General features: G+C 37.2%; 1 protein-coding gene across 2 annotated transcripts in view; it reads left to right on the forward strand.

Moving 5' to 3' along the window:
- The window catches only part of PPM1L (protein phosphatase, Mg2+/Mn2+ dependent 1L), a 295,985-nt gene that overhangs the window by 174,461 nt on the left and 94,732 nt on the right, over positions 1-26,792 (forward strand). Inside the window, exons 1-2 of one of the 2 annotated variants that reach the window (XM_040480641.1) lie at positions 20,416-20,525; positions 20,905-21,079. In XM_040480641.1, the coding sequence (XP_040336575.1) occupies positions 21,043-21,079 (37 nt within the window). In that variant the 5' untranslated portion in view covers positions 20,416-20,525; positions 20,905-21,042. Of the gene's footprint in view, positions 1-20,415; positions 20,526-20,904; positions 21,080-26,792 lie in introns of those variants that run through there. The other variant, XM_040480640.1, reaches the window with a different exon arrangement.

Below are 26,792 nucleotides of genomic sequence, written 5' to 3' on the forward strand. Positions count from 1 at the left end.
CTTTGTACTATTTTAAAAATTCTATATTCATTTAGCTCCCAGATGTTTTATGCCCCAAAGTGCAATAAATTAGCATGAGTCATTAAATGGTACAAACTGTTATGCCACACATTCAGGTTATCCTTCTAAGTGTGTGTAATTCAATATTTAAAATATTGTTGAATATCATTTCTTACAGGTATAGATCTACATAAAATTGAGAGTGTGTGGTTTTTAAGTTTGATGATTTCAATTTTTTAAAAAAAGGTTAGCATCAAGAGTGTTTACCCTAAATGTTGTTTTTTTAAATTTTTACAAGTATTTCTTCTGCTCTACTCGTAAATCCTGACTGCTTATTAACATCATACTCTTGTATTGTTGAAAGCCAGTCACACTAGGTCTCATTTTTGCTGCCTTAGTTAAGACAAGAGAATTGCTGTTCTTTAAGAAATGGATTTGTTCATTGCTGCTTATGTGACAGAAGGAATTTGAAGCCATCTAATTTCTTAGCTGGTTCTGTTAATTCAGTAATGGCTTCATACTGCCAATTGATGGCTTCTAAGTCACTAAAGCTAACACAGAGGTTTGTGAGAAACTTCTGTTCCAATGATACCTGAAAATATGAGCATATTTTTAACCATCTGGATGATCAATATGCCTTCTGTTGGTTAGGCTTATATAATTTAACCTGGAGAGATTACTACTTAATATGATACCTGCAAAAGAGAAAGTTTGCAAAACAGATATTAGGAACCTATGAACTATTATTTTTCTTCTGCTATTTTCTACCAAATTATAATGAACTCTCAGGCTTTCTATGTTATATAGATCTTACACATTCTTTGTATCCTGACTTATATTACTCACTAGCACCTCCAAAGTAGGATGGTATGATAAAAGGAAATAATAGATGATTGATAAAATTTTAGAATTCATAGAATAAAATTTAAGACACAAAAGGATTTTGAAGATCCTCCGACTCAGCATTTTCCCTTCAGCCCACTCCTCTGTCTTACCAATGAGGATACTGAAGGCCAGAGATGTTCAAGAGCACACAGCTGCAGAGTGGGCCAATTGCAGTGTGACCTCGAACCTAGCTCTCCTATCTTGTTGGGGACTCCTTCCAGAAGAAGCTGGGAAATGGAACACTTCATTGTCCCACATTTTACTGTGGAATAGAATGAATTGCCCAAGGAAAGAATGCCTAGCCTACTTTCAAAGGTTTTTAAAGTAGGTGGGTGGTGGGGAGAGACTGTGGCTAGAATGGGTCCCTACTGGGAAAGAACCCAAAGACAGACAACAGCACTCACTGCTCCACCATATTGTTTAGGATGAGTTCTGCGAATTAGCTGAGCAATTTATGTCTTAAAAAAAAAATCTATCTGTAAATTGGTTCAACTCTTTTTTTAAAGTTAGAGAACAATAACTCCATTTTTTATATACTCTCAAGCTTTGATCCATTTAATTCACAAGTCTATGAAATAGCTCAACAAGAATGTTATATTTCTTCCTTTTTCCACTGAGTATATTAGAAAAATGTTATCATATAGGTTGTTTTAAGTCATTTCTTCCTTGATTATTCTGTACTTAAAGAGCAAGTGGATTCTACGGTTGAAATTTGCTAAGAGAGTTACCACAAAAAAGAAAAGAAGAAGAAGAAGGAAGAAAAATGTGAAGTGATGGATGTGTTAATGAACTAGATGGGGGGAATCCTTTCACAATGTATTCACATATCAATTCACCATGAAATATGCTACTTTAAATATCTTACAAATTTATATGTCAACTATACTTCAATAAAGCTGAAAAAAGGAACTGAAATTTGATTCAATAATACCTTGGAATTTCTCTGGGAAGTATTTAGCTTATAAAACCCCAGAGCATAATTAACTATGCAGCCTGGAATTTGTCTCTAAAAAAACTTTTAATCTCAATATGATAAAGTCCGTTTAAGGGCCCTGTTAAGTAATTGTGTTTGAAAATAATTTATCTGTTTCCATGTGATTTAATTTAATGAACTTATATATCTACTTCAGGTCTTTCTTCTGCCAGACTTTCCCCTTATCAATTCATCTTTCACACTGCTGCCCCACTTTATGTTTTAAATCACAAACCTGGTGGTCCATTCTTTTGTTTCAAACACTTTAAGAAATTGTATATATTGTAGACTTTACAACAAAATCCATTACAAACGACAGATTTAATAATTTGATCTCAGAACCAAATAGTGACTTGGGTTCAAATCTCAACTTTATCATTTACTAAGCTAAGCAAGTTAATTAACTTTTTTGGAACTTATGTGAAAATGGGTATAAAAATAGTACATATTTTTTAGAGTCATAATGAAAAGTAAATAAGATAATGAATTTGAATGCTTGGCTTAGCATTCAGCATATAGAAACGTTTCAACAAATACTAGCTATTGCTGTTTACTATTATAGAATTTATTTACTTATTTAATTTATGAGAGAGAGAGAGAGCATGTGTGCATGTTCAAAGGGGGAGGGGTAGAGGGGGAGGGAGAGAGAATCCTAAGCAGGCTCCATGCCCAGTGCAGACCCCAATGCAGGGCTCAATCTCACAACCTTGATATCACCAATTGATCTGAAATCCAGAATTGGAAGCTTAACCGACTCAGCCACTCAAGTGCCCCTATTGTTATAGAATTTAAATTCGTAAGTATACATACATGGTTCCAAGTGTACATACATGATTCTACCTTTTGTTCCACGTTTTCCTCTCCCTTGAAACATACATATAGACTCTTCACTCCAGCCCTTAAACCCAATTTAACCTCAAACATACCGTGTTTTTCATGCCTTTGTGTGTGCCCTGTGTTCTTTGCCTGGGTTGCTACTCTGCTTATTGTTCTGCTCTAACCTTACATCCCTCAAGGCTCAGCTCACGTATGTCATGTGTCATGGTGTTTCCAAGACTTCCCACCTAGAGAAGTTTATCGTACTCTTTTGTAGTTGTTTCTTTACCACTCAGCTGCTTCCTTAAATCATAAGCTTTTTGAGGGCTAGGATTCTTCTTTTTGCTCTCTCTGTTCAGCATAATACTAGGAGAATCGTTAACATTCAATAAGTGTTGAAAGAATGCATACTCAAATGAATTACTAGGCCTGCTTTGTAACCCAGTACAGGCAGCCATCTGCATTTCATAACTGAATTTTGACAGTTGTTCATCCAGTAGACAGGATGACAACCACACCTTAGTACATTTATTCAGTTTCCCTCTTGAGTATCATGGAAGTTGGGCATTTCGCTTGATTCATGGATGCCATCTGGTGGAGGAAAGAGTAACTACAGGTGTGTGCGTAACCAAAACCATATGGAAGTGAACATGAGTACTGTTCATTAATATGGAAGTTTCAACAGTTTTACAGTGGTTTCTAGAAGCCTAGTCAGGAATAACTCCCTGGTTTGTTCTTTAATTCTTGTGCATTTGTTTTCTTAATATTTGAAGAAGTTGTTCATTTACAAGTAATGTTTGAAAACATTACTTTGGCTAATAAGATTATATGACTAAGTATTGTTCATCTGTTCCAGTATGTGATAGAACAAAACTGGAAAGTCTTATAATGCATGTTTATAAAAAGATTTAAACTCTATGAATTTAGGAACTTCCCAGACCCTATTTCTAATTGCTTTAGCTCATATAGAGAATAGCGAAAAAGAGTGGCAGAGATCCTAGAGTAAATGGGCCATCCATTGTATACAACTCTAACTTCCTATATTGCATATGAATTTTTTTAATAAAATTGAGAAAAATCTAGTGTAAGAACTTAAGTGAGTTAAGGTCAACTGATTATCTAAAATTTAGACAGTGAATTTTAAAAATGCTTCTGTGATAATGAAGTCTTTTGATTCATTCATTCCTCAAGCAGTGAGCATGTACCTAATGCCTGATATTGTACAAAGTACTAAAGAACCAGAGATGAAAGTCATAGTTCTAATTTTGGCTCAAATAATGAATATTTAGGTAAGTGTAAAGCTAAATAACTTTTCATAAGACAAATCATACCAACTCCATTTAGATTTTCATGAATTCCTTATGTTTATTGACCCATCTATGTGAATCATAAGCATCATGGGTATGAAGTTACCAGTTTTATTCTTGCTATTTTGATGGATTTTCTTAGAGTATATGAATCTAAAGGGAAGTTCTTTATGATTTTTAATAAAAAGTAGATATGCATTCAATATTCACATTTTTAAATTACATTCTACCTATCTGAAGGATAGACTCTCATCCCCCCACCCCCTGTTTCAACTATCTGGAGCACTATAATGAACCAGGCAGTAAACAAAAAAGGACTAAGGAGAAAATGATAATCATAAAGTCCATGAAGAGCTTCCCACAGCAATCAGAGTGCTTGGATGTGGGAACCAATTTCATGTATAGGAGAAATGAGTGTTTCCACCTTTTGTGTTCTAAAGATGGTCTTAACAAAAAATGCTAGATTTTCTTCTGTGTATTCTCGTTGAAAACCTGTGGAAGTATGTGTTTCACTTCAGAAATATATCCATCAAAGGAGGTTAAAATAATTTTTCATCATTTAGAGTAGTAGAGTTAAATGGGACATTCACTTATGTGGAACTCTTCATTCCCTGATGACACTTGTTAAATGAGGTATTACAGAATTGAGCTATCATTTATAGAACTTTCATTTGAAAAATTACATAGGACACACATACACCCAAATCTCATTTTCTCTTTAAAGAACTGGAATGGACCCTGAGAATTTACCTAGTTCTTGGGAAGGATACCATTAAAATGTTACATTAAAATGTGTTATATATAAAATTTTGTACAGGTCATTTCAAACCAAACTGGCAACTCACTTATAAATAGCTATTCAAAGCTAAAATGGCCAGCTATCTGTCTTCTAAAATTCTATTAACCTTCTATTTAATTATCTAAATGAAGATACATGATTGGTATTAGAACAGAAAGCTTGGTTTGTTGAGTGCATCTTGTAAGTCACGTAGACTTATTTAATGACCTCTTCATCCTAGGGCACTTAGATCAACATAATATGTTTTGTAGAAGACTCATAGGTACTACCTTGTAGAATAAAAGGAGGGTGTAGATGGCAAAGTGTATACTTTTTATAGTCTGATTACTTCCATACTAATTTATGACATTTGGAAATTGCTTGTTGCAACAATAAATCTTTAGGTGAATTTCCCTTGGATATGGACTATCTGGATACAGGACATAAAGATAGGACCCTGCTCCATAGTAAATGGTTTTTGCTTGCCATTTCATAGACACCAGCCCTTACTAAGCAATTCATTATTTTCTAAGGTTGAAGCAGCTGTGGATTACTATAATTATGAATTTATTATGTCCCTGCCAATCTACGACGAATCCTAATTCAAACTTTACATGTCTCTTTGGAACCTTGTTAACTTTCTTGTGATAATGTGGTTCTGACATATGACAGTTTTGAGAATCCATAGTTGCTTAAGTTAGTTTTTTATGATGCATTGCCAGTTGCCCATTGTTTCTAGAATGCCTAATGACCTTTTCATTTTTAACATTACATCATGTTACAGCAGCTACTCTTTATAATGCCTGGCTGCATTTTTATCTACCCATTTCCTCTGAGGATTGCTACTGAGCTGCAGTTGCCTCTGACTTTTTAGGTTATGTGGTCAAGTGGAAAGCTATAGAATGTTTAAGAAACCTCTCTGGAGTGTTACAACCAACTTTATTGGGCTCACATAGTAAATTTGCATGTACTTACATTTTAGAGCTGATCAGATTGTTTTGTGATTATCTCTTTAGTCAATTCTGTAGCTAGATTGTGACCTGTTTCTAGGTAATGACTCTGTACAACTTATTTTTACACACCTAGAGCCAACACATGATTAAGTACATGAAGGCAAATAATAAATGTGAGTTAAACAATATCAGTAATATATATACATATATATAATCAGTAATATATACACATATACACATACATATACATATACATATCAGTAATATATATATATATACATATATATAATCAGTAATATATATACATATACATATACGTAATGTGTATATACACACACACACACACACACACATCTGCTGATTTTCTTTAGCTTGGCCATTAATATATACCAGGGTTTGGCAAACTTTTTCTGTAAAGAGCCATATAATAAATACTTTAGGCTTTGTATATCATATGTACTCTGTCTCAACTGCTCAACTCTGCCAATGAAGTTAGAAGCAGCCATAGACAGTATACAAACAATTGTTTGGGGTTGTGTCCCAGTAAAACTTTATGTACAAAGGCAGGTGTTTGGGCTGTAGTTTGCTGCCCTGGATTTAGACTAAGGCACATGCACAGGTTTCATCTCTTGTGCTAACTTTGATTGATTGGTGGCTGCCTGGAGTACAGTACAGTATTGAGGGGGATTCTCAGTGTGGGTCTAAGCTCGGTGACAAATCTTTGACCGAATAATGAAACATTATTATTATTGTTAAAGTCTTTAATAATATTATTGTTAAAGATGTTAATTCATCTTAACCTCTTAAGATGGAATCTTAAGGCATGTATTTTATGTCTCAGCTTTATCCCTGGCTTCATCTCAATTTCACTATATTATTTTTCTTAGCCGCAAATTCCTAAAACTTGCCCACATGAAATATTTATGAAACTATAGATTTTGTTGAAGAACAAAGGACTATGAGAGGTGCAAGGGCACATCTGCAAAACACTGACAGATCCACCTTTCAGGGCTGTTGTGAGGATTAAATGAAGTAATTTATAGAAAGTACCAAGTATAGTGCCTAGCACACAGTAAGAACTCAATAAATGGTAGCCATCAAATATATGCCTACTAAAGAGCTGGGTCAGCCCACCTAGATGGGTAAATTATGTTACTTATGATTCTCTAGCCATCTTCCCAGGTAGGTGGAAAAAACTCTGAAGATGTGAATCTTAATTACTCAGATTTTATCATTCTGAATTAAGTCTCTGCCAGTGAGAAATACTAAGCTATAATATACATTCAAGTCTTTTTTTCTATTCTTTTGTTTGTGGGGAACTTTCCACATGAAATAGGACCATGTATCCACATAGAGGGAACATGACATGGGGGGACCACTGGCCTTCTTTCTTACCCTGCTGAGGCAACTTGCATACATTTCTTAAAAGAAGTTTAATTTTATGTATTTCATTTTACTTTGTTTTAGTTTTATTCCTCTGACTTTTTGGGCAAGAATTTTACAACTCAGGACAAATGATTTTAAGGTACTTTAGGCTTATTAGTTGATGCTATTTTAGCTCACACAGTTCCTTTTGGAAACAGATATTTTCTCTGACTTAAAGAAAAAAAAATAGTAGAAGATACCCAGAAGTATTATGATTCTGTGTGTTATTGTAAAAAGGTCAAAACTTGGTGTAAATTTAACACTTGAGATTAATGTGGAAGGAGAGCAAAGACTCTACCAGTTGCCTGTACTAAACAAAGACAGGCAACAGTGTGAGGACTAGGTGAGAAAGAAAAAATTAAAAATACACAAGACATTGGGGTACCTGGGTGGCTCAGTTGGTTAAGCGTCTGACTTCATCTCAGATCATGATCTTGAGGTCTGTGGGTCTGAGTCCCACGTCGGCCTCTGTGCTGACAGCTCAGAGCCTGGAGCCTGCTTCAGATTCTGTGTCTCCCCCTCTCTCTCTCTCTGTCCCCTCCCCCTGCTCACACTCTGTCTCTTTCTCAAAAATAAACATTAAAAAAAATACACGAGGCATTATTAACTGGGAGGTCAAGAGCTTGTTGTGCCTGATTGTCATTCTTAACTCAGCTTCTTTATGAGAAAGTCATGTTAATGAAAAGAAATTCAGAAACTAACCCCCCCTCCCCATCCCTTGCCCCAACACAGAAAATTATTACTGGTTTTATTTGGGCAAGTGTAGTGTGTATTGCTCCCTTCCATATGTTCCTCAACAGACTCAGTGACCTGTATCTAACACCTCAGAGTACAGGTCCATCGTGAAGCCTTCCCTCCTATAAAATTGCAGCTTCTATTCACTCATAGCTCTCATTGATGCACATTTTAGAAATTCCATATCAATAAAATATGCTCTTTTTGCTCCCTGTATTGACCTCTTCTTTTTTTGTTATCTTATTATTTTTTTTAATTTTTATTTTAAGAGAGGGAGAGACAGCAGGGAAGGGGTAAAGAGAGAGAGAGAGAGAGAGAGAGAGAGAGAGAGAAGGAGAGAGAATCACAGGCAGGCTCCATCTGTCAGTACAGAGCCCGGTGTTGGCCTCGATCTCATGAACCTTGAGATTATGACCTGAGCTGAAATCAAGAGTCAGATACTTAATCAGCTGAGCTACCCAGGCACCTCTGTATTGACCTCTTATTTCCTTACTCTTTACTCCTTTACCTGTGAACCTCCTAATTTTTAGATCTTGGCTCAAGCATCATTCTCTCAGGGAAGCATCCCTTTTCCCTCACCAGGTTGTTTAGGTTTGTTTGTTATATCCCCTCAAAGAACCTTATTCCTTTCCTTAGAGCACTTCTGTTTATATTTATACACTTACTTAAGAGACTACATATTTTGTTAATTTTTGTCTCCTCACTAGACCTTAAGCACCATGAGAGCAGAGACATGTCTACTTTTGCCCACCATTATTCCTAGCAACTAGCACACTGCCTGGCACATAGTAGACAAGTAGTAATTGGAAGGATGTAAAGGATATAATTCTAGCCTGTGACTGCATGCCTGCTCATCCAACTCTTGTTCGGAGTTGAAGCAGGACTTGGGAAAGGATATATTTTTCTCTGTAGGGTCCATGAACTATTCACCTATTCAAATTTATTTTAGTTTTTTAAAAAAAAATTTTTTTTAAGTAATCTCTACACCCCACGTGGGGCTCAAACTCACGACCTCGAGATCAAAAGTCGCTCACTCTTCTGACTGAACCAGCCAGGTGCCCCTGCCCATTCAGATTTTAAAATGTGTCATTTTATATTTACATAAGCAGGTGTATTCACTACTAAATTATAGCTGTGCCATGCAACTAGGTATCCCATTTTCCTCTTGCTAAAATAAGATACCCTTTCAAACTCTGTATGCAAAGTTATGCAACACTGCTGGTGATGCTGATTTGCTTTCCTTTCTGCTACATTTTGCTGCCACTCTTCAGGCTTCAAAATTCCACTGGCAGTTCCCGGCAGAGGTCAAGCCAGTGTTCTGACCATGCCTGGGCATGGTCAAGAGGATATCACTATGTTTTCAAGGTGCTTTGCCACAGGTCATTTTGTGGCCTGTTTCACACAGCTTGCTGAGACTTGCTTGATTGCGCACAAGCTGTTGGGAAAGGGTTCCAGGTGCTCCTGGCATCAGAAGTACTCAAGGTCAGTTAGCTTGCTTTAGGGAGGGCTCAGCCTTTCAGAGGCCGAACAGATTGGCGATTTTATACAATAAAAAAAGCCTGTGGCACGGAGGGTAGACAGGCCGTGTGGGAATATCGCTGCATACAGTAAGGTTTTTACAAGAATTAAAAATATTTACTCACCAAACTGAGTCCTGGGGGATGCAGGAGGGCTTTATTGTGGAGGCTCTGGTATAGCTTTGGATATACATCAGAATTTGTTGTATAGCTTTGCAAAAATACACGTGCCTGCACCTTATAAAAAACAGAACTCTAAGGGGTAGAAACTGCTAGGTTTCTCCCTACCTCGTTAAAATATAGTACAAGTTTAAAAAGCAGATTCTAGCGTCCCACCTGAAATATCTTGATTTATCAAGTAGGGAATAGAACCCATAGTCTACATTTTTAAGAAGACATCCCCTACCCCTGTCTCAAGTGATTCAGAAGCAGTAACATCCCTGAGAAACACTGATCAAGTCCAACCACCAAATTTGTAGAAAAAACTAAAGCCCTGTCCTGAGTGTCCTTTCCATGAGTGGATCTAATAAGGCTTCACTGAGACCTCGTTCATGAACTTCATACTTGGGTTCCTAAAATGGGACACGAGATATACATTGTGTGTGTGTGTGTGTGTGTGTGTGTGTGTGTGTGTGTGTGTGTATGCACACACACATGCACACAAGAGGATCCATTGCTCTCCTCAGATTTTCATTTAGGTTCAAAATGATACAAAAGCAATAAGAAACAGTTTCTTAGTTTGAGATACAGCAAGGGCTGGCTCTGTCCAAACTAGCAAAACTAACAGTCCTGTTTCCTGTGGTATTAAACAAGATTTGGTGCTTAAGTGTAAAATAGTATGACATTTGTATAAATAGCAGAAGAGTGGCAAATGTCAGAGTAATAGAAAGAAACACAATGGGCCCAGTCCTTTTATGTTTGTGATCAAAAAAATTAACATTCATATAGCATTAAGCTTAGTTTTCAAGTACCCCCCTCTCCACCCTTTTCTCCTGGCATGCCTACACTGGGTTCAATGTTATGTGTGAAAACACTTTTGTCCCACCTGTTAGTTGCTCAAAAATTAGTGAGGTGGCAAATAGGTGGCTGGATGCAGACCATGTGAGTGGTTGAGAGCTGTAGAGAGGTCCAAACAAAAGATGGTGCTGTGGCAGTACAGGGGAGGGAAACCATAGCTTTTGTTCTGGAACACTCCTTTTGCAACCTAAGTAATGACTCCTGTCTGTACAGAAGTTTTAAAACTATGGGCATGCAATAGATGCTACTGAATGCATTCTGTCCTTCCCTATGTGTGAGATGGAACAAATTAAGGTGGTTTTTTTGTTAGGTTATCCTCAAAAAAGTTTTGATGGTAGGTCTTGCAGGTGAAGCCAGAGATGGAGAAGAGTAAATTAAACCTTAGAGTAGCTCAGAGTTTTGTGTTTTCCTCCACACAGAGTTAAATCTCAGAGTACACAATGTCTGTCTGTCCTGACCTTCACTTTCCCACTTTATGCCTCATTCCTAGGAATTTCTCTCAGTGCTTTATTGCTTCTTATTTTACCTCCCTATATATAAAAACCTGTTCAACTTGTCCACACTAAGACTGAACATTTCTTAGTGTATTACTCCTTAAAATATTTGCCTTTTGATAGGGGAAGAACTAGCATAAACCAGAGATTGAAAGTTCCATGCAGAAATTGGAATGGCAGAATAAGACAGTTACCAGCTTCCTGGACAGAAGGATGGACCCTTCTCCACACCACCACTGCACATACAAGGAGCCTAAATGTAATACTGATTTTGAAGGCACTTTTTAAAGTCCTATCAGTCTGGGGACATCAGCTCGATTGGCATTGGCCTTGAACTTCTCTGCCACCTGGCCACATCTGTTCTTTGGAGGTGCTCCCTGAAGAGCCTGATGGTAGCTGTGGAGCAGAAGCCAAATGAGGCCCAAGAGGAGTTCTCTGGCCCTATTGCCCAATAAGGAACATTTTGTCTGACTATGTTCTGGCTGCCTCCCTGAGAGACTGCTCTATTGTTATAGAGTTCTTTTTGATTAATTAACTCATGAGTGTTTTATAATTCATTTATAACAGTGGTCCCATTGGCTTTATGAATTACCAAGGGCATTTTCAGTTAGCATTCTGCATGGAACTTTCTAGAACACATTTGGAGAGCATCTAGGGAAATTAGTATTTACCCAAGCCTAAGATTCAGAAATGGAAGGGAATTTTATCAGTAATTAACCATAATTTTCTTTGAAATATGCCATGTTTTCCTCTCTGTAAACAAATATTACCTGGCTTTTTTCTTCTATAGATGTTAAGTGTATAGAATGTGAAACGATTTCTTACTTCTTTCTATAACTGCTGAAATGATAGGAACTCACCTATCAAAAAATTGAACAAGACTGCTTTGGCTGAGTGCTGCTTGTTTTCTCAACAGATTTACAAGACAGTTCACCAGCAGACTGTTTTTATGTTGCCATCTCTCAGGAGAACTTAGATGTGTGTATGTGTGCTTTAAGAAAAAAATTAAAAGGACCATGGAAATTGTATAGTCTATTCTCCCCTGATTCTCTAGAATGTGTGTGGTAACTGAGGGGCAAAGGCTTCATTAATCATCACTTTGATAGTAGAAGATAACTTCAACTTTTCTTCAGACTGTAAATAGATGAACCTTTTTAATTCCTTAGAGTTTGAGTGTAGATTTTTATTATCAAAGCAGTAAGATTAGGAAAATAAATCACATGGATAGACAGTGTTAGATTCCTTGGCTAATAATATCTTACTGGACTAGAGAACGGGGATCTAGAAAAGGAAAGTAAGGGCACCTGAGTGGCTCAGCTGATTAAGCGTCTGATTCTTGGTTTTCGGCTAAGTTCATGATCTTGCTGCTTCATGAGTTCGAACCCCATGTCGGGCTCTGCGCTGGGCTCGTGGAGCCTGCTTGGTATTCTCTCTCTCTCCCTTTCTCTCTGCCCCTCCCCAACTCACACTGTCTCTGTCTCTCTCAAAATAAATACATAAACTTTAAACAAAATAGAAAAGGAAAGTAATTTGGTATATATGTATATATATCCATCTGCAGTCTGGGAAGCTATCACTTAGGGAGTGGAATTTGAGTTATATTTTCACACTCTGACATGCTTGGTGCTACCACGTGAAAATGGCCTCAGATCAAATATGGATCAGATGACTGATAAAATTATTAAAGGTTTGTCACTTGAAGAATCCCAGGTGAATTATCCTGAATAATCTATAACTTAGCAGTCAGCATCTTTATGATTAAACTAAATGAAAACTTCAATCTCCGTATTAAGTAGGTAATATGATTTCAGGTCCCTCACCTGCTGAGTGTTATGCCCTCTGTGGTGGTCATTCCATCACAGACTGACTAACATTTGCACATCCACAGCTCTGGCTCTCCAGGGCAATCTCAAATCTCCATAATAAGTGTAGGATTTCATTTATATACTTCAGGTTTAAGCCAGGAACTTTTTCCTGATGCTGTCTCTCTTGGAGGAATCACATCGCCTTCTGGAGCCAGGATTATGAATTCAGGAGTGCAAGATGGTCCTCTCAGAGATGTCTTTCTTATTTAAATAACCCCCTCCAGGTTAGAAGTGGCAGAGACTAAAAATGGCAAGAAATGAGGCTTTTGGCAGGTATGAGACAGGAACAGCTCCCTTGCCTTATGTCCTCTTTCTGGTGGGCAAGGGCACTCACTCTGACTTTGTTTTAAAGTGCCTGGGGCCAAAGAGCAGTTGTCAAAAGTTAATGATATGTAACCATAAGAAAGATGGATTCCACGATGGACCTAAGTAAATTAACGTGTGATCTGTGTGCTGGCTGCTGCCAAATCAGCCCATGCACATTCACTTCCCTTCAAGGGCAGGCAATCCTTGTCTGCAATAAAAATATTACTCCCTTCTCCCTTCTGTCTTCCTGTGGCACAGATTTTGAAGGATCTCCTTTATGGTCTCCCCTTTATCTTGTGAGTACCTAGCTATCATTCCTGGGTCACCATTTCCCAAAATTCAGCTTTTCTTCCTACTCAGTATTTGCAGAATTGATTTCCCATCTGGGCTTTCTTGTATGTCGTCATCAGCACCAAAGTCTACCTCTCAGCTAAAGGGTCGCTGATCAGATGCCCTTAGAGCCAGATCCAGCACCATATTGTGTGTGATGAGATCTCTGTTAGCTGTGGGTAATATGGATCCAAAGATCAGCCCATTAGTCTTCTTTTGAACCAGTTTTAGAAACCTGTGTTCATTTATAATCAACACTTATTTGAAGCAGTAGCACACTGTGTTCCAAGTCAGGCATATATATAGTATAAATATAAACTGAATGGGGCTGCCATCAATTATTTGTCCCATTCACGTCAATGGAGCATTTCTTTTCGCCAAATTACAGTTGTGTGTGTGTGTGTGTGTGTGTGTGTGTGTGTGTGTGTGTGTACACATTAGGTAAAATGAAGGGGGGTGGGGTAATTTATAAAATCAGATAATTTGAAATTTGAGAGTTATTAAAATTCTGAAACTTCTTTTTTTACTTGGCAAAGAAGGCTCAAGACCATCATTGAGGCAAAAGTGAGTGTGTGTTTTTAAGGTACTTTTCTCAGATTTTGTAATCTTAGAATCTCATTTGTTAGTTTTTCTAAGTTGCTTTGAAATTGGGTCTTTACAGCAGGACTAGCATTTATAACACAGCTCATTACAAACTTAATGTTAAAACCCATTCCTTGGGGGCTGCCTGCCTGGCTCAGCCTGTGAAGCTCATGGCTCTTGATCTCAGGGTTGTGAGTTTGGTCTCCATATGTTGGGTATAGAGATTACTTAAAAAATAAAATGTTTAAAAAAATCATTCTTTGGTTTTAAAAATATCTTCTAAGTAAGAATTTATTGAGTTTAGAAGGATCTTTCTTTCTTTTTTTTTTTTTTTTGAATATCATACCTAAAATTTGTAAATATAAAATTGCATATGATAGACTAAGTCTTAGACTTGGTAATAAGATAGACTATTTGATTAGAAAGTAGGGGGCAAAATATTAAAAACTCCCACAGCCATGAAATATACAGTATTAAATAAAAAATGTAAAGCATATTTTCATTAATGACATCAGAAGCCTGTTTTTATTTTAAGCCTTCAAAGGTCAAAATGGATATTAACTTGACCTCTGCCAATTCTCAGAGAAAAATACTAAAAGTAATTTGAACATAGGTCTAATTTGCTTGTGATCTTTCTCAAATGGTGGCTCTAGTAGAAGTTAATGCAGTATCACTTAATATCTTTTCTTGGAAATAGCTTTCGCCTCCCTAGAACTTGTAACCAAAGTCATTTGTCTGGTATTCTTCTTTCAAGTTCTATAAAATAAGTCTAGTACTTTCTCCTTGTGGAGGTTTTTCCTTTTTGAGGGGAGGTGGTGTATATTCCATAGGTTATGGAGAGGTGGATATTCTCCAGGCTTACAGTTAAATGTTTAAAAGTAAGTTTATTATGCTTCACTTTACTCAGTTTTTCCATTTACTCTTAATAGCACCACCTCATGTTTAGCTTCCAGTTTTGCAACATCGAAGCCATTTTACACATTTTTCTTCCCCATCTGTCACCAAACTTGGATCAAGTGCTCCTTTGTCCTCTTCTCAGGGCCCTTATCCCAGCCTAGGGCTGCTTTACCTTGTAAAGGAATGGCCACAGTAGGCATCACCCTCTTTTTTAAAAAAACTTTTTTTCTCTTTTGGCTTGCAAACAGTTGGTGTTTCCGGCTCCAGTACTCACTGCGTAGCCAAGGATAAATGACTTAGCCTCTCTGAGTCACTGTCCTCATCTGTAGAAACTTCTTAGGGTCACAGTGAGGATTAAATAAGTGAATACACATAAAGCATTCAGCATGGTGCCTGGCACATAGAAAATGGTCAATCATTTCCTACTGTTTTTATTTTAGAAAATTGGGAAAATGCAGAAAACAGCATAGAGAAAAAAAATTAGTATCACCTGAACTCTTGGTACTCTGAGATAACTGTGATCCATATTGATTTAATTCAGCCAATTTTCTCCTCCCACGTGTAGTGTACAAACTGTTTTGTAATCTGCTTTTCATTTTGAACATTTCCCCACATAATTTAGTGTTCTTTCATAATATGATTTTTAATAGCCACATTGTATTCCATTGTATGGATGCCGCATAATTGAATCAACCAATTTCCATGAATAATACTTCGGTAAACATGTTTACACCCAAATCTTTTCCCCCCCCCGGAAGAGAATGTAAACTTTTATTCAAGTAGTGATGTCACAGAATAAATGGCAGTTCTTCCAGACCGCTAACCACAATCCCAGGAGTTCCTGTATGAAGAATAAACTCCATCTTGAACATACCACCATAACAGTCTGCCCCAGCCTTAGAGAACCTACATAAATGAGAGGGATTTACATTCAAAAACATTACACCCAAATCTTTAACCTCATATTTAACTTTTTCTTAAAATAAGTTCCTAGAAAGGCCATTACTAGGTAAAAGCTACACACTGTTTTAAAGTGGTTACATTTTTTCATATTCTGTCTAAATAAATTGTCCCATTTATACTCCAACCACAGTATGGAAGGCCAGTTTTCCTGTCCTTCAGACTTTTTACTTGTCTCCGTGCTTTAATTTTATTCAAGTGCCTCTGAAACTCAGCTCCAAGCACATTTTTTCTCAAAACAAGATGTGATTATTTATTTCTCTCTTTGAGATGGTTAGTATTTCCTGTTACTGCTGGTACAGATCCAAACACTGGTTTAACGGGGAGTTAAAACTTCTCCAACTGCCAAGCTCTTTCTTACTCCTAGTTTTCATCTTCTTCATTTCTTAATATTTCTTCTTATGAACTCGCATTCACTACTTTCTAGATTGCTTTTCTTTCCTCCAGTAAATGCTTCTTCAAAACTGATCTTTAAACTCCAGTGATTTTTCTGGTTCTTTTCTTGTTCCCACTCCTTAATTTTTCTCCCTGGAGGCCATTCAGCACTTAATATGGCTCATATATTAAATAAATATGTTAATTTATCCCAAGATTCATGCCTGTTTTTTATTTCTTTGTGAAGTGTGTTTTTCCAGTATTTCATGTGTGTGTGTTGTTTGGACATTAAACTTGCAGGTTCCTTTATGTCAGACATTTGTTCTCCAAGCGGTGTTGGGTCTAATGCACTTTACTCAGCAGGCATTCAAGAAGTTGGAATTGGCTGGCTGACAGGTTTTTAAGATGAATTGTGAAGCAGTTAGCAGCTTTTAAAATACTTTGCACCCCCGCCCATTCTTTCATATATATTGATTATTTCCTAAAGAACATATACCACTGTAATAGTAAAGAGCTTTTTAGCCGAATGACCAGTACCAGCCTTCTACCTAGTAGGTTCCTGAATTTAGACACTTAGTCATTCTGCTGCTTTTATTTTATCCTTTTTGAGTATTTTTTACAAGGTCTGCTCTAGCCCTTTACTGTCCTCCAGACCAAAGTTGCTATGTATGCAAATTCTGTAAGAGGGTGCATTGGCAGGGCACCTTTTGTGCCCTGCCTCACCAGTTTTTAGCTCATCTTTCCAGCTGTTGACCATCTTCTCAGGTGTAATCTGGAGAACCTGTGAACTGTGTGTCTTCCAGTTTCTGCCCTGAGGCTTCTCTGCTACCACCTGAACAAGCACAAACTTGAACATGTAGGCAGAGTTAACCTCCACAGGGAAGCCCAGTTTTGAGCTGCATTCCACATGACTCTTCAGAGGGTCCCTAGCAGATTCAAGCCCATTGCCAAATGAAGAAATAAAGGCAAGAATGGAGAAGATGGAACAATTATGGAGAGAGGAACACATTAAATAAAGCTTCCTATACAGTTTTGTATGTGAAGTACATAATTTGCTATTTTGGGTTTAAGCTGTTTACTTTCCTACAGTAATGACATCAATGATAATTAAAGACTAAGTGTAGTAGCATTTTCCAGTGGAAAATGACTCCTAGGCTCTATCTAGAATCGTGAAAGCAAGTTAAGATTGCAAGCAAAGAATTATGAACTGTCAGAAGGTTTTCTCTAAAAGCTATCGCAAAATACCTGATTCTTGGCTAGAGCCAAGATGTTAAACTTCTTGGTGCCAAGCACTGAACCAGATGCTGGGGGAACCCAAGGGTATGTAAGATACAGTTCTTATCTCAGCCACACTGAGGAAAATACTTACACCTATACAAATACCTACACAAACACTTGAAAGACTCTTGGCTACTATTAGGTGTGTTCACTAAAAGAATTTGTAGCATTTTAGCCAAACTTTGAAGGATGTGAAGGACTGGCCAAAACCAGTAATTTGTCTACTTTCATTCAAAGTTATTGTGAACATACAGAATGGTAACAGCATAAATTGCTGGGGAAAGTGTAAAGTACCACACGAATGCAAGATACTGATATTGCTAACCAATATTATCGTTTCTGGAATGGTTGATTATAAGAGCATGTAATTTAGGATTTAAACTTCCAGTAGCATTTCTCATTGATGAAACAATAGATAAGTAATCTTAAATTTTAATTTTGTTTTTCACTTTTTTAGAATTCCAATGAAATTCTTAAATTTAAATTTTTCTTTGTATTATCTGTTACCTGTGGAATAATTATAATCTCAGTTAATAAGATAACAGCCTGGTTTTTTATTGAGATATCACTGACAATTGTTTCAGGTGTACAACATAATGATTTGGTATTTGTATATATTAGGAACGATTACCACATTAAGTCTAATTAACATCTATCACCACACGTAGTTACAATTTTTTCTTGTGATAAGAATCTTTAAGATCTACTCTCTTAGCAACTTTCAAATATACAATACAGTATTTTTGACTGTAGCCATCATGCCAAACATTATACGCCCAAGACCTATTTATTTTATAACTGAAAGTTTGTACCTTTTGACCACCTTCACCCATTTTGACCACCCCCATCCCACCAATCTGTTCTCAGCATCTACGAGTTCAGTTTTCTTTTGTTTTGTTTAAGATTCTACATATAAGTGAGATCATATGGTATTTGTATGACAGCCTCTTTTTTAACATAGATTCACGCTTGAACATAAGGTTTTAACTGCCATTTGAATACATTTAGAGCATTGCCTCAGTATGAAGGTGATTTCTTGAAATATCTTGACAGAATCTAGTATTTTGCCAGAATTGCTTTCTTTCTGTTCCTCTTAAGAATCTTTCCCACGGGAAGAACCCTATACATGCACATGCAGTTATACTGTTTTAGAAATGAAATGCCAAAGTATAACAACAACATAGTAAAAAAAAAAAAAAATTACAGGCCCTGTTCAAAGGCCTGTATCATGATTTTAATTAGAAAAGTAAATCAGTAGTACAATTGCAAGGAAATGTGTATGCTTTCAATAATAGAGAGTACACCAGTATTTGTAAAATGTGCATTTTAAATTACTGCTGGTACCTCATAGATTATCTCCAAGAAAAAACATTAAAGACGATATTACACTAAATAGCAAGGTAGTATGAGTCTAAAAATAGTTATTCTGCAGTATGTTTGTTTTCCAGTGTCAAGAGAAAATTGTTATTAAACTCTAGAATTAAATATGTTGTGCTAATATGCTGAGTCCATTTACATTTTATGGAATAATTTTATTTGTTCTGCACTAGATGGCTGGCAGAGAAATTGAGCAATGTTTGGTGAAATTTTAAAATTGTAATTTCATCAACAACTGACCTAGGAACTCTAAATGTAAATGTGGAAATAAAAAGTGTTGGGTGCTATATTTTGCCATTCTGAGGACTGATCTATAACTTTTCCCCATCATTTCCCAGTAGACTTTTCCTGGGAAATTAATTGTCACTGTTCTGGCAAGTTTCTCTTCCTCTTAAACTGTGCTAACATTTAAAAGGAAAACTCTGAAGGTTACAAAAAAAAAACATTTTAAGGATAAAAATTATAATAGTAAGAGCAGTGAAACAATTCAGAAATGTGGAGAGTAAAAAGTGAGTATGTTCTCTACAATTGGAGTATAGCCCTCCCTACCTTCTCCCAGGCACATATGATATTACAGATTAATTCTATACATACATATATGTATGCTTTCCATAAAAAGGATATATTGTCACTGGTATTCTGTAACTTTGTTTTTTAATGTTAAAGGTAATGTCATGATGTTCTTCCTTGTCAGTTCAAGGACCTAGCTCATTATTTCCAAAGGCGATAGAGCATACTGTTCTATAAACGAAAAAACAAAACAAAACCCTGTTGATGAGCATGTACTATATATGTGTTTGTGTGTGTGTTTAACTCACACTTGTCTTAAATTATGCAATGAATAGCTGTATCAGAATTAAAAAATATATATATATTAAACTATGTGGATGGGTCTTCTAGGCACATATCCCAGAGACAATCCTTTTTAACAGTTTCTTTTATTTAAATTTATTAGTGGTTGTGAGTATAATTTTAAGCAGTATATGTATGCATTTGTTTATTTTATCACCTTCAGTCCCCATGCATGTGAGGCAGAACTGGACCGCCAGGAGATGCCAAACTCTTGGTTTTCTTAAGCGATGTGTTTTAAGAATTTCACAATTCCCCTGATTCATACATGCCGCTGTATCACTTAATTTCACTCTTAAAGTTCTGTTTAACTTTAATTGTGATTCTCAGCTGGGAGGGAGAAGAGTATGCTATCTCCAGCCCAGCAGCAGAACATACCAGAATCTTTGGGGAGGTCTTTTTCAAAGTATGCATGCCTTCCTTTCTACCTCAAATGGAAGCTTGCTTACCTGGTTGAAAAATCACTGCATGCGATTTCAGGTGCTACTAGTTAGGAGTGCTTCGTGTAGATTGTGTAGCCGAGAAAAAGAAAATAAGCTAAGAACGATCTATTTCTATGTCTATATATCTATATCTGTATCTATATGTCAGAAATATATATGTATATATATAGGCCAAGACATTGAGTGGTAAACAGTTCTTTTTTCAGGTTAAGGGCATCATTGCCTTAGGTCTCTTCATTCTGTTTATGCCATTATTCCATTATCAGCCCCAGCAGAGGACTCTCTATTCACTTCACAGGAGTTCCTGCGTAAGCATTAATGAGCAGAGAACATCAAAGCAGAGAAGTGGATGCCGTGGCATAGGTGAGCTCACTGCTGGGTTGAGTGACTAGCTTCTGCATTCTAGACCAGGGCAAGTCAGATTTATAGCCAGTAAAATTACTATCACTGGGTCCTCAGAGTTCAGCGGAATAGTTGGAACTCCGGGTGATAACTCTTTGTATGCCAAACCAAATCCATCATCTTTTGTACCTTTAAACCTGGTAGAAAATTCCTAGAGGTCTGTGAGTCTATTTGAAGGCCCACCGTACTTCGTAGAGTGGAGTCTAACAATGACAATGACAACAATGTGCTTGTCTAAAGGGTTTGTGTCACAGTGCTTTCAGTTTCACTACAGCACTTGAGGGGAAGGGAACAGCCTAAGATGGCTACTAATAGGGTTCTCTACCTGTTTTAACTGCAGACTGCAGCAGAATATGTAAAATCGCGACTCCCAGAGGCCCTCAAACAGCATCTTCAGGACTATGAGAAGGACAAAGAAAATAGTGTCTTGTCGTACCAGACCATCCTTGAACAGCAGATTCTGTCAATTGACAGAGAAATGCTAGAAAAATTGACTGTATCCTACGATGAAGCAGGTATGTTTGTCTTTAACATGCACACGCGCGCGCGCGTGCGCACACACACACACACACACACACACTTTTTTTCCCTGCAGAAATGTCTTTATAGACTTTGGTTTAATTTAGGCCCTTTTCTGGGGTAGAAGATGAAGGGCAGACTGGATTCAAAGTTACATAACATGGATTAACAATAAATTTCTGCTCTGCAGTTTTAGTATCAAAAATTTCATCAAGAAATTCCTAAAAATGGCTCTTAAATATCAAATCCCTTTACATTTTTTGCTTTTTTTTTTAAATGGAATTTTTCTGGCCTCTTATCCACCATGCACTCCTGTTGATTTAATCATTTAAAGTGTCACTTCAATTTTGGATACCAGCTAAAACCTTTTACATCCGACAATCCAAGGATTGTTATTTGCTTCAAGCATTACTTTTTAATTTCAGAGACTTTCTTTTCTAAAGAGGTACCATTTTTTTTTTCCTTCAAGTTTCAAGCTGAACTTAACTTTCTTTTCCTTTAGCTCCTCAGATGAATTCTCACCCCTAATACCACATTGTAGACTTGGGTTCACTGCCTGCCATAATTCACCCATCTAAGGGAGTTTCTTAATGAAGGCATGGGCAGGCCTCCTTATAAAACCATTTTAAAATATTACAAGGTCTGTCAGCTAGAACTCAATTTTAACAAAGCCAGTACAGTATTACTTGGAATTTTAAAATCTTTAATAAAATTAAACTTGGGAGAAATATCTTGGATAAAATTGTCATTACTTACCCCTTATTCTCCCCTCCCAGATTTAGGAAAATAGGTTGCTAATGGACAAATGTTGGTAATATTAATCCCCATTTTAATACCAGGAACTTCTGTTTGTATTTTCACAAGGAAGTTGTTAGTTTGCATCTTATTTTCTTTCTCATGATCTAAGCAGTCTCAATGCTGACATTCTTAACATTTGATTTCAAGCTTGAATAGCAAACAGAAGAGCAAATTTAAAAAGCAAACATTAGGGGCAGCTGGGTGGCTTAGTCAGTTCTTGATTTCAACTCAGGTCATAGTCTCAAGGTCATGAGATCAAGCCCTGTGTTAGAGCATGGAGCCTACTTAATATTCTCTCTCTCTCTGCCCCTCTACCCTGATTGCTCTCTCTCTCTAAAATAAATTTTTTTTAAAAAATCTAAAAAGCATATATTATATACTACATATGTCTAACCACTAAAGCAGTTTTCTGGTTACCAATCTGTTCCCATTTACATTCCATCCTCTAATCCTTTTATACCCCTGTCAGAAAGGATCCATATCTCTACCCTTGCCCAAGACATTTGCCCAAGACATTACTACTCTCTCTCAGTCTCCTTTGCTTTATTAATTTTCCAAACACATTGGCTTTCTTCTGCCTGGTGAATGGTTAGTTATTTGATCTCCATATTTATCTTGTTTTTAACATTCTTTTCTTTGGAATTCGCATTTATCTTCTCTCCCATCCCCAATGAAATAAAGTAAAGTTATGATTTAGCCCAATGAAAATACTATGAATATTTATAGAATCTTAGAGATTATAGACCTCATGTAGTCCACCCACTTGCTGTTCCCATAACCATTTTATGGTGAGAAAACCGGGACCCACAGACCTGCCTAAAATCACACACCTCCTAATTACTAATCAAGCTGGGCTTTCACCACACTCCTGCAGGTTCTCATCCCCTCAGTAGGCATTTGTTGAGTGCATAGCAGATTTCTAGGCCATTGGAAGAAAGAGGAAAGGTATCAAAAAAGGCAGGGAGGAATCTGAGATATAGAAAACACAGATCTTGCTTGAAGTCTAGCTGGTGAACTAACACATCTGCGTATGACTTCTGGAGAAAAATTCCCGAGGAGTTTGGGAATAGGCACACTCTGGAATAGCTACAAGCTATCAAAGTTAAGCTGAAGGGAGTAAAGGAATAGTGAAAGCAGCTCAGATTTTCAGTGGGACTCTTTTGGGAACAGCATTAGTTTAAACCCTGAAGGACAAATGATGAACATGGTTTTATGAAGAGAACATGGTTTTATGAACATGGTTTTAGTCTGCATGTATGAAAGGGCCCAGGTGGACACCAAGCTGGCAATGAACATCAGCCTCAGCCTCCTACCACTCAGTTTTAACTTCTTCAGGAAAAATTTTCCACTCACCTGCACTCTTGTTGAGTAACTACTCATCTGCAGAGGTGCCCTTGTATGTGGACGTTAGGGGCAGATACTCTGGCATGGAATTTATCAGTATGAAGGATTTATCAACTTGAAGCAGTGGAATGAATACAGGATTGGGAGCTGGAGAACTGAATTCTGGGACTTTCCTCTGGCTTAACAGTGGTGTGATCTTTAGCAAATTAATCTCTTAGAGCCTCTTTCTGCATCTATAAAGTTGGGCTAGTAATATCTCACAGGGTTATTATAATAAAAGATAGCATGTTTGGGGAAGTCCTTAGAAATCATATTGCAAATGCTGCTAATGTTGAATGAGAACAGATTTGGATCTTGTCTGTCTCTCAGACCAGTTTAAAATACTCTTAAGAGGGTTTTCTTGGCATATAAAGTTTGGGGAGGGAGAGGGAAATTTTTATTTTTTATTTATTTATTTATTTATTTATTTTTTTATTTTATTTTTTTATTTATATATGAAATTTATTGTCAAATTGGTTTCCATACAACACCCAGTGCTCATCCCAAAAGGTGCCCTCCTCAATACCCATCACCCACCCTCTCCTCCCTCCCACCCCCCATCAACCCTCAGTTTGCTCTCAGTTCTCAACAGTCTCTTATGCTTTGGCTCTCTCCCACTCTAACCTCTTTTTTATTTTTTTTTCTTCCCCTCCCCCATGGGTTCCTGTTTAGTTTCTCATGATCCACATAAGAGTGAAAACATATGGTATCTGTCTTTCTCTGTATGGCTTATTTCACTTAGCATCACACTCTCCAGTTCCATCGACGTTGCTACAAAAGGCCATATTTCATTTTTTCTCATTGCCACGTAGTATTCCATAGTGTATATAAACCACAATTTCTTTATCCATTCATCAGTTGATGGACATTTAGGCTCTTTCCATAATTTGGCTATTGTTGAGAGTGCTGCTATGAACATTGGGGTACAAGTGCCCCTATGCATCAGTACTCCTGTGTCCCTTGGATAAATTCCTAGCAGTGCTATTGCTGGGTCATAGGGTAGGTCTATTTTTAATTTTCTGAGGAACCTCCACACTGCTTTCCAGAGCGGCTGCACCAATTTGCATTCCCACCAACAGCGCAAGAGGGTTCCTGTTTCTCCACATCCTCTCCAGCATCTATAGTCTCCTGATTTGTTCATTTTGGCCACTCTGACTGGCGTGAGGTGATACCTGAGTGTGGTTTGGATTTGTATTTCCCTGATAAGGAGCGACGCTGAACATCTTTTCATGTGCCTGTTGGCCATCCGGATGTCTTCTTTAGAGAAGTGTCTATTCATGTTTTCTGCCCATTTCTTCACTGGGTTATTTGCTTTTCGGGTGTGGAGTTTGGTGAGCTCTTTATAGATTTTGGATACTAGCCCTTTGTCCGATATGTCATTTGCAAATATCTTTTCCCATTCCGTTGGTTGCCTTTTCGTTTTGTTGGTTGTTTCCTTTGCTGTGCAGAAGCTTTTTATCTTCATAAGGTCCCAGTAATTCACTTTTGCTTTTAATTCCCTTGCCTTTGGGGATGTGTCGAGTAAGAGATTGCTACGGCTGAGGTCTGACAGGTCTTTTCCTGCTTTCTCCTCTAAGGTTTTGATGGTTTCCTGTCTCACATTCAGGTCCTTTATCCATTTTGAGTTTATTTTTGTGAATGGTGTGAGAAAGTGGTCTAGTTTCAACCTTCTGCATGTTGCTGTCCAGTTCTCCCAGCACCATTTGTTAAAGAGACTTTTTTCCATTGGATGTTCTTTCCTGCTTTGTCAAAGATGAGTTGGCCATATGTTTGTGGGTCTAGTTCTGGGGTTTCTATTCTATTCCATTGGTCTATGTGTCTGTTTTTGTGCCAGGGAAATTTTTAAAAATGATCTTCAGATGCTTCTGAAAGTCAAACCACATCTATCTGTTAAATTACCCACTCTGGGATCAGTTTGCCCTTGGTCATTCCTGCATGAGGTGACACATTTTGTGGGGACTGTGTATATGTATATGAATAGGTGAATGTCACTGTGTGTTATAAAATCAAAAGATCATTCACTGCCTTCTCCTCCACTACCCATATATTTAATATTTCATTTAAAGAAAGAAGAGAAAATACAAAAATACTGTTATTTAATAGAAAAATATTTCATCATAGTACAAAAGAATCAGGATAGAAAATCGGTTAAAAAAAAAATAGCCAATACCTTCAGATATAAACATCCTATACTAAAATACTCATTTGCTTCAAGTATTGAACTTCTTTTTTTTTTTTTTTAATTTTTTATTTATTTTTGAGAGAGAGACAGAGTGCAAGCTGGGGAGGGGCAGAGAAAGAGGGAGACACAGAGTCTGAAGCAGGCTCCAGGCTCTGAGCTGTCAGCACAGAGCCAGACATGGGGCTCGAACTCACGAACTGTGAGATCATCACCTGAGCCGAAGTTGGATGCTTAACCAACTGAGCCACCCAGGTACCCCAACTACTGAACTTCTTATGCTATCCTAGGTTTGATGTCCTCACGTTCTTTTTTTTTTTTTTTTTTAAGTTTATTTATTTATTTTGAGAGAGAGACAGAGAGACAGAGAACGAGAACATGGGTGAGGGGCAGAGAGAGAATCCCAAGCAGACTCTGCTCTGTCAGCACAGAGCCCCATGCAGAGCTCAATCCCATGAACTGTGAGATCATGACCTGAGCCGAGATCAAGAGTCAGACGCTTAACCGCCTGAGCCGCCCAGGCGCCCCTGATGTTCTCACATTTTTAATTCAGCTCTCCTAGTTTTAAGAAGTAGTTGTAAATTAGACACTAGCCTGGTCTCTAGAGAGGTTAATTTGTTTTTAATGCTCATCCACGGATAAATCAGCCTGAGTGACTTAATGACAGTTGCCACCATCTGTGGCTTCTAAACTTCTAAATACCAATTAATGAAAAAATTCCTTAGATGCTTGTCTAAAACCAGTGGCTCAGAGCCTTTTCTCCCTCCCTCCTCTTTGTTAGTCTTTCCTTCTTAGCATCCTCTCTTTTCCTTTAAGTATATACATACCTTAATGCTTTACTCACCTATAATTCAAGTATCTGGCAATCTGACATACCTGAAATTTAGCAAAGAAATGGAAAGTAAGGAAACACCACATGCAACCATACCATGTCACAGAATTTGTGGACAAACCCATACAACAGAGGCTTTAGATTCTCACCTAGAATCTATATATTTTTTTTATATTATTCTGAGCAGTTAGGTTATATTTTCCAATGTGATATTTTCTTTTATAAAATTCTTTTTCTGACCATGAGTGTTACATTTTTATTGCAGAAATAGAAGTAAGTAGAATGGTGTAAGAGACTAGTAATTATAATAATCCTACCATTGTGAACATTTTGGTGCATTTCCCTCACTCAAAGCATTTTTGAAATATGGTTGATAATTCTGCAGTTTTATATTCACTTTCTTCACTTAGCATTAGTACGTAAGTACTTCCTCATTTCATTAAAACCTCTTTATGTGAAGATAATTTTAATGGCTGCACAATATCCTGTTCTTTGAAAGTACTGATAGCTAACTAAA

The sequence above is a fragment of the Herpailurus yagouaroundi genome, unplaced genomic scaffold (assembly GCF_014898765.1).
Source record: "Herpailurus yagouaroundi ecotype Mexico unplaced genomic scaffold, PumYag 159, whole genome shotgun sequence".
Lineage (NCBI taxonomy): Eukaryota > Metazoa > Chordata > Mammalia > Carnivora > Felidae > Herpailurus > Herpailurus yagouaroundi.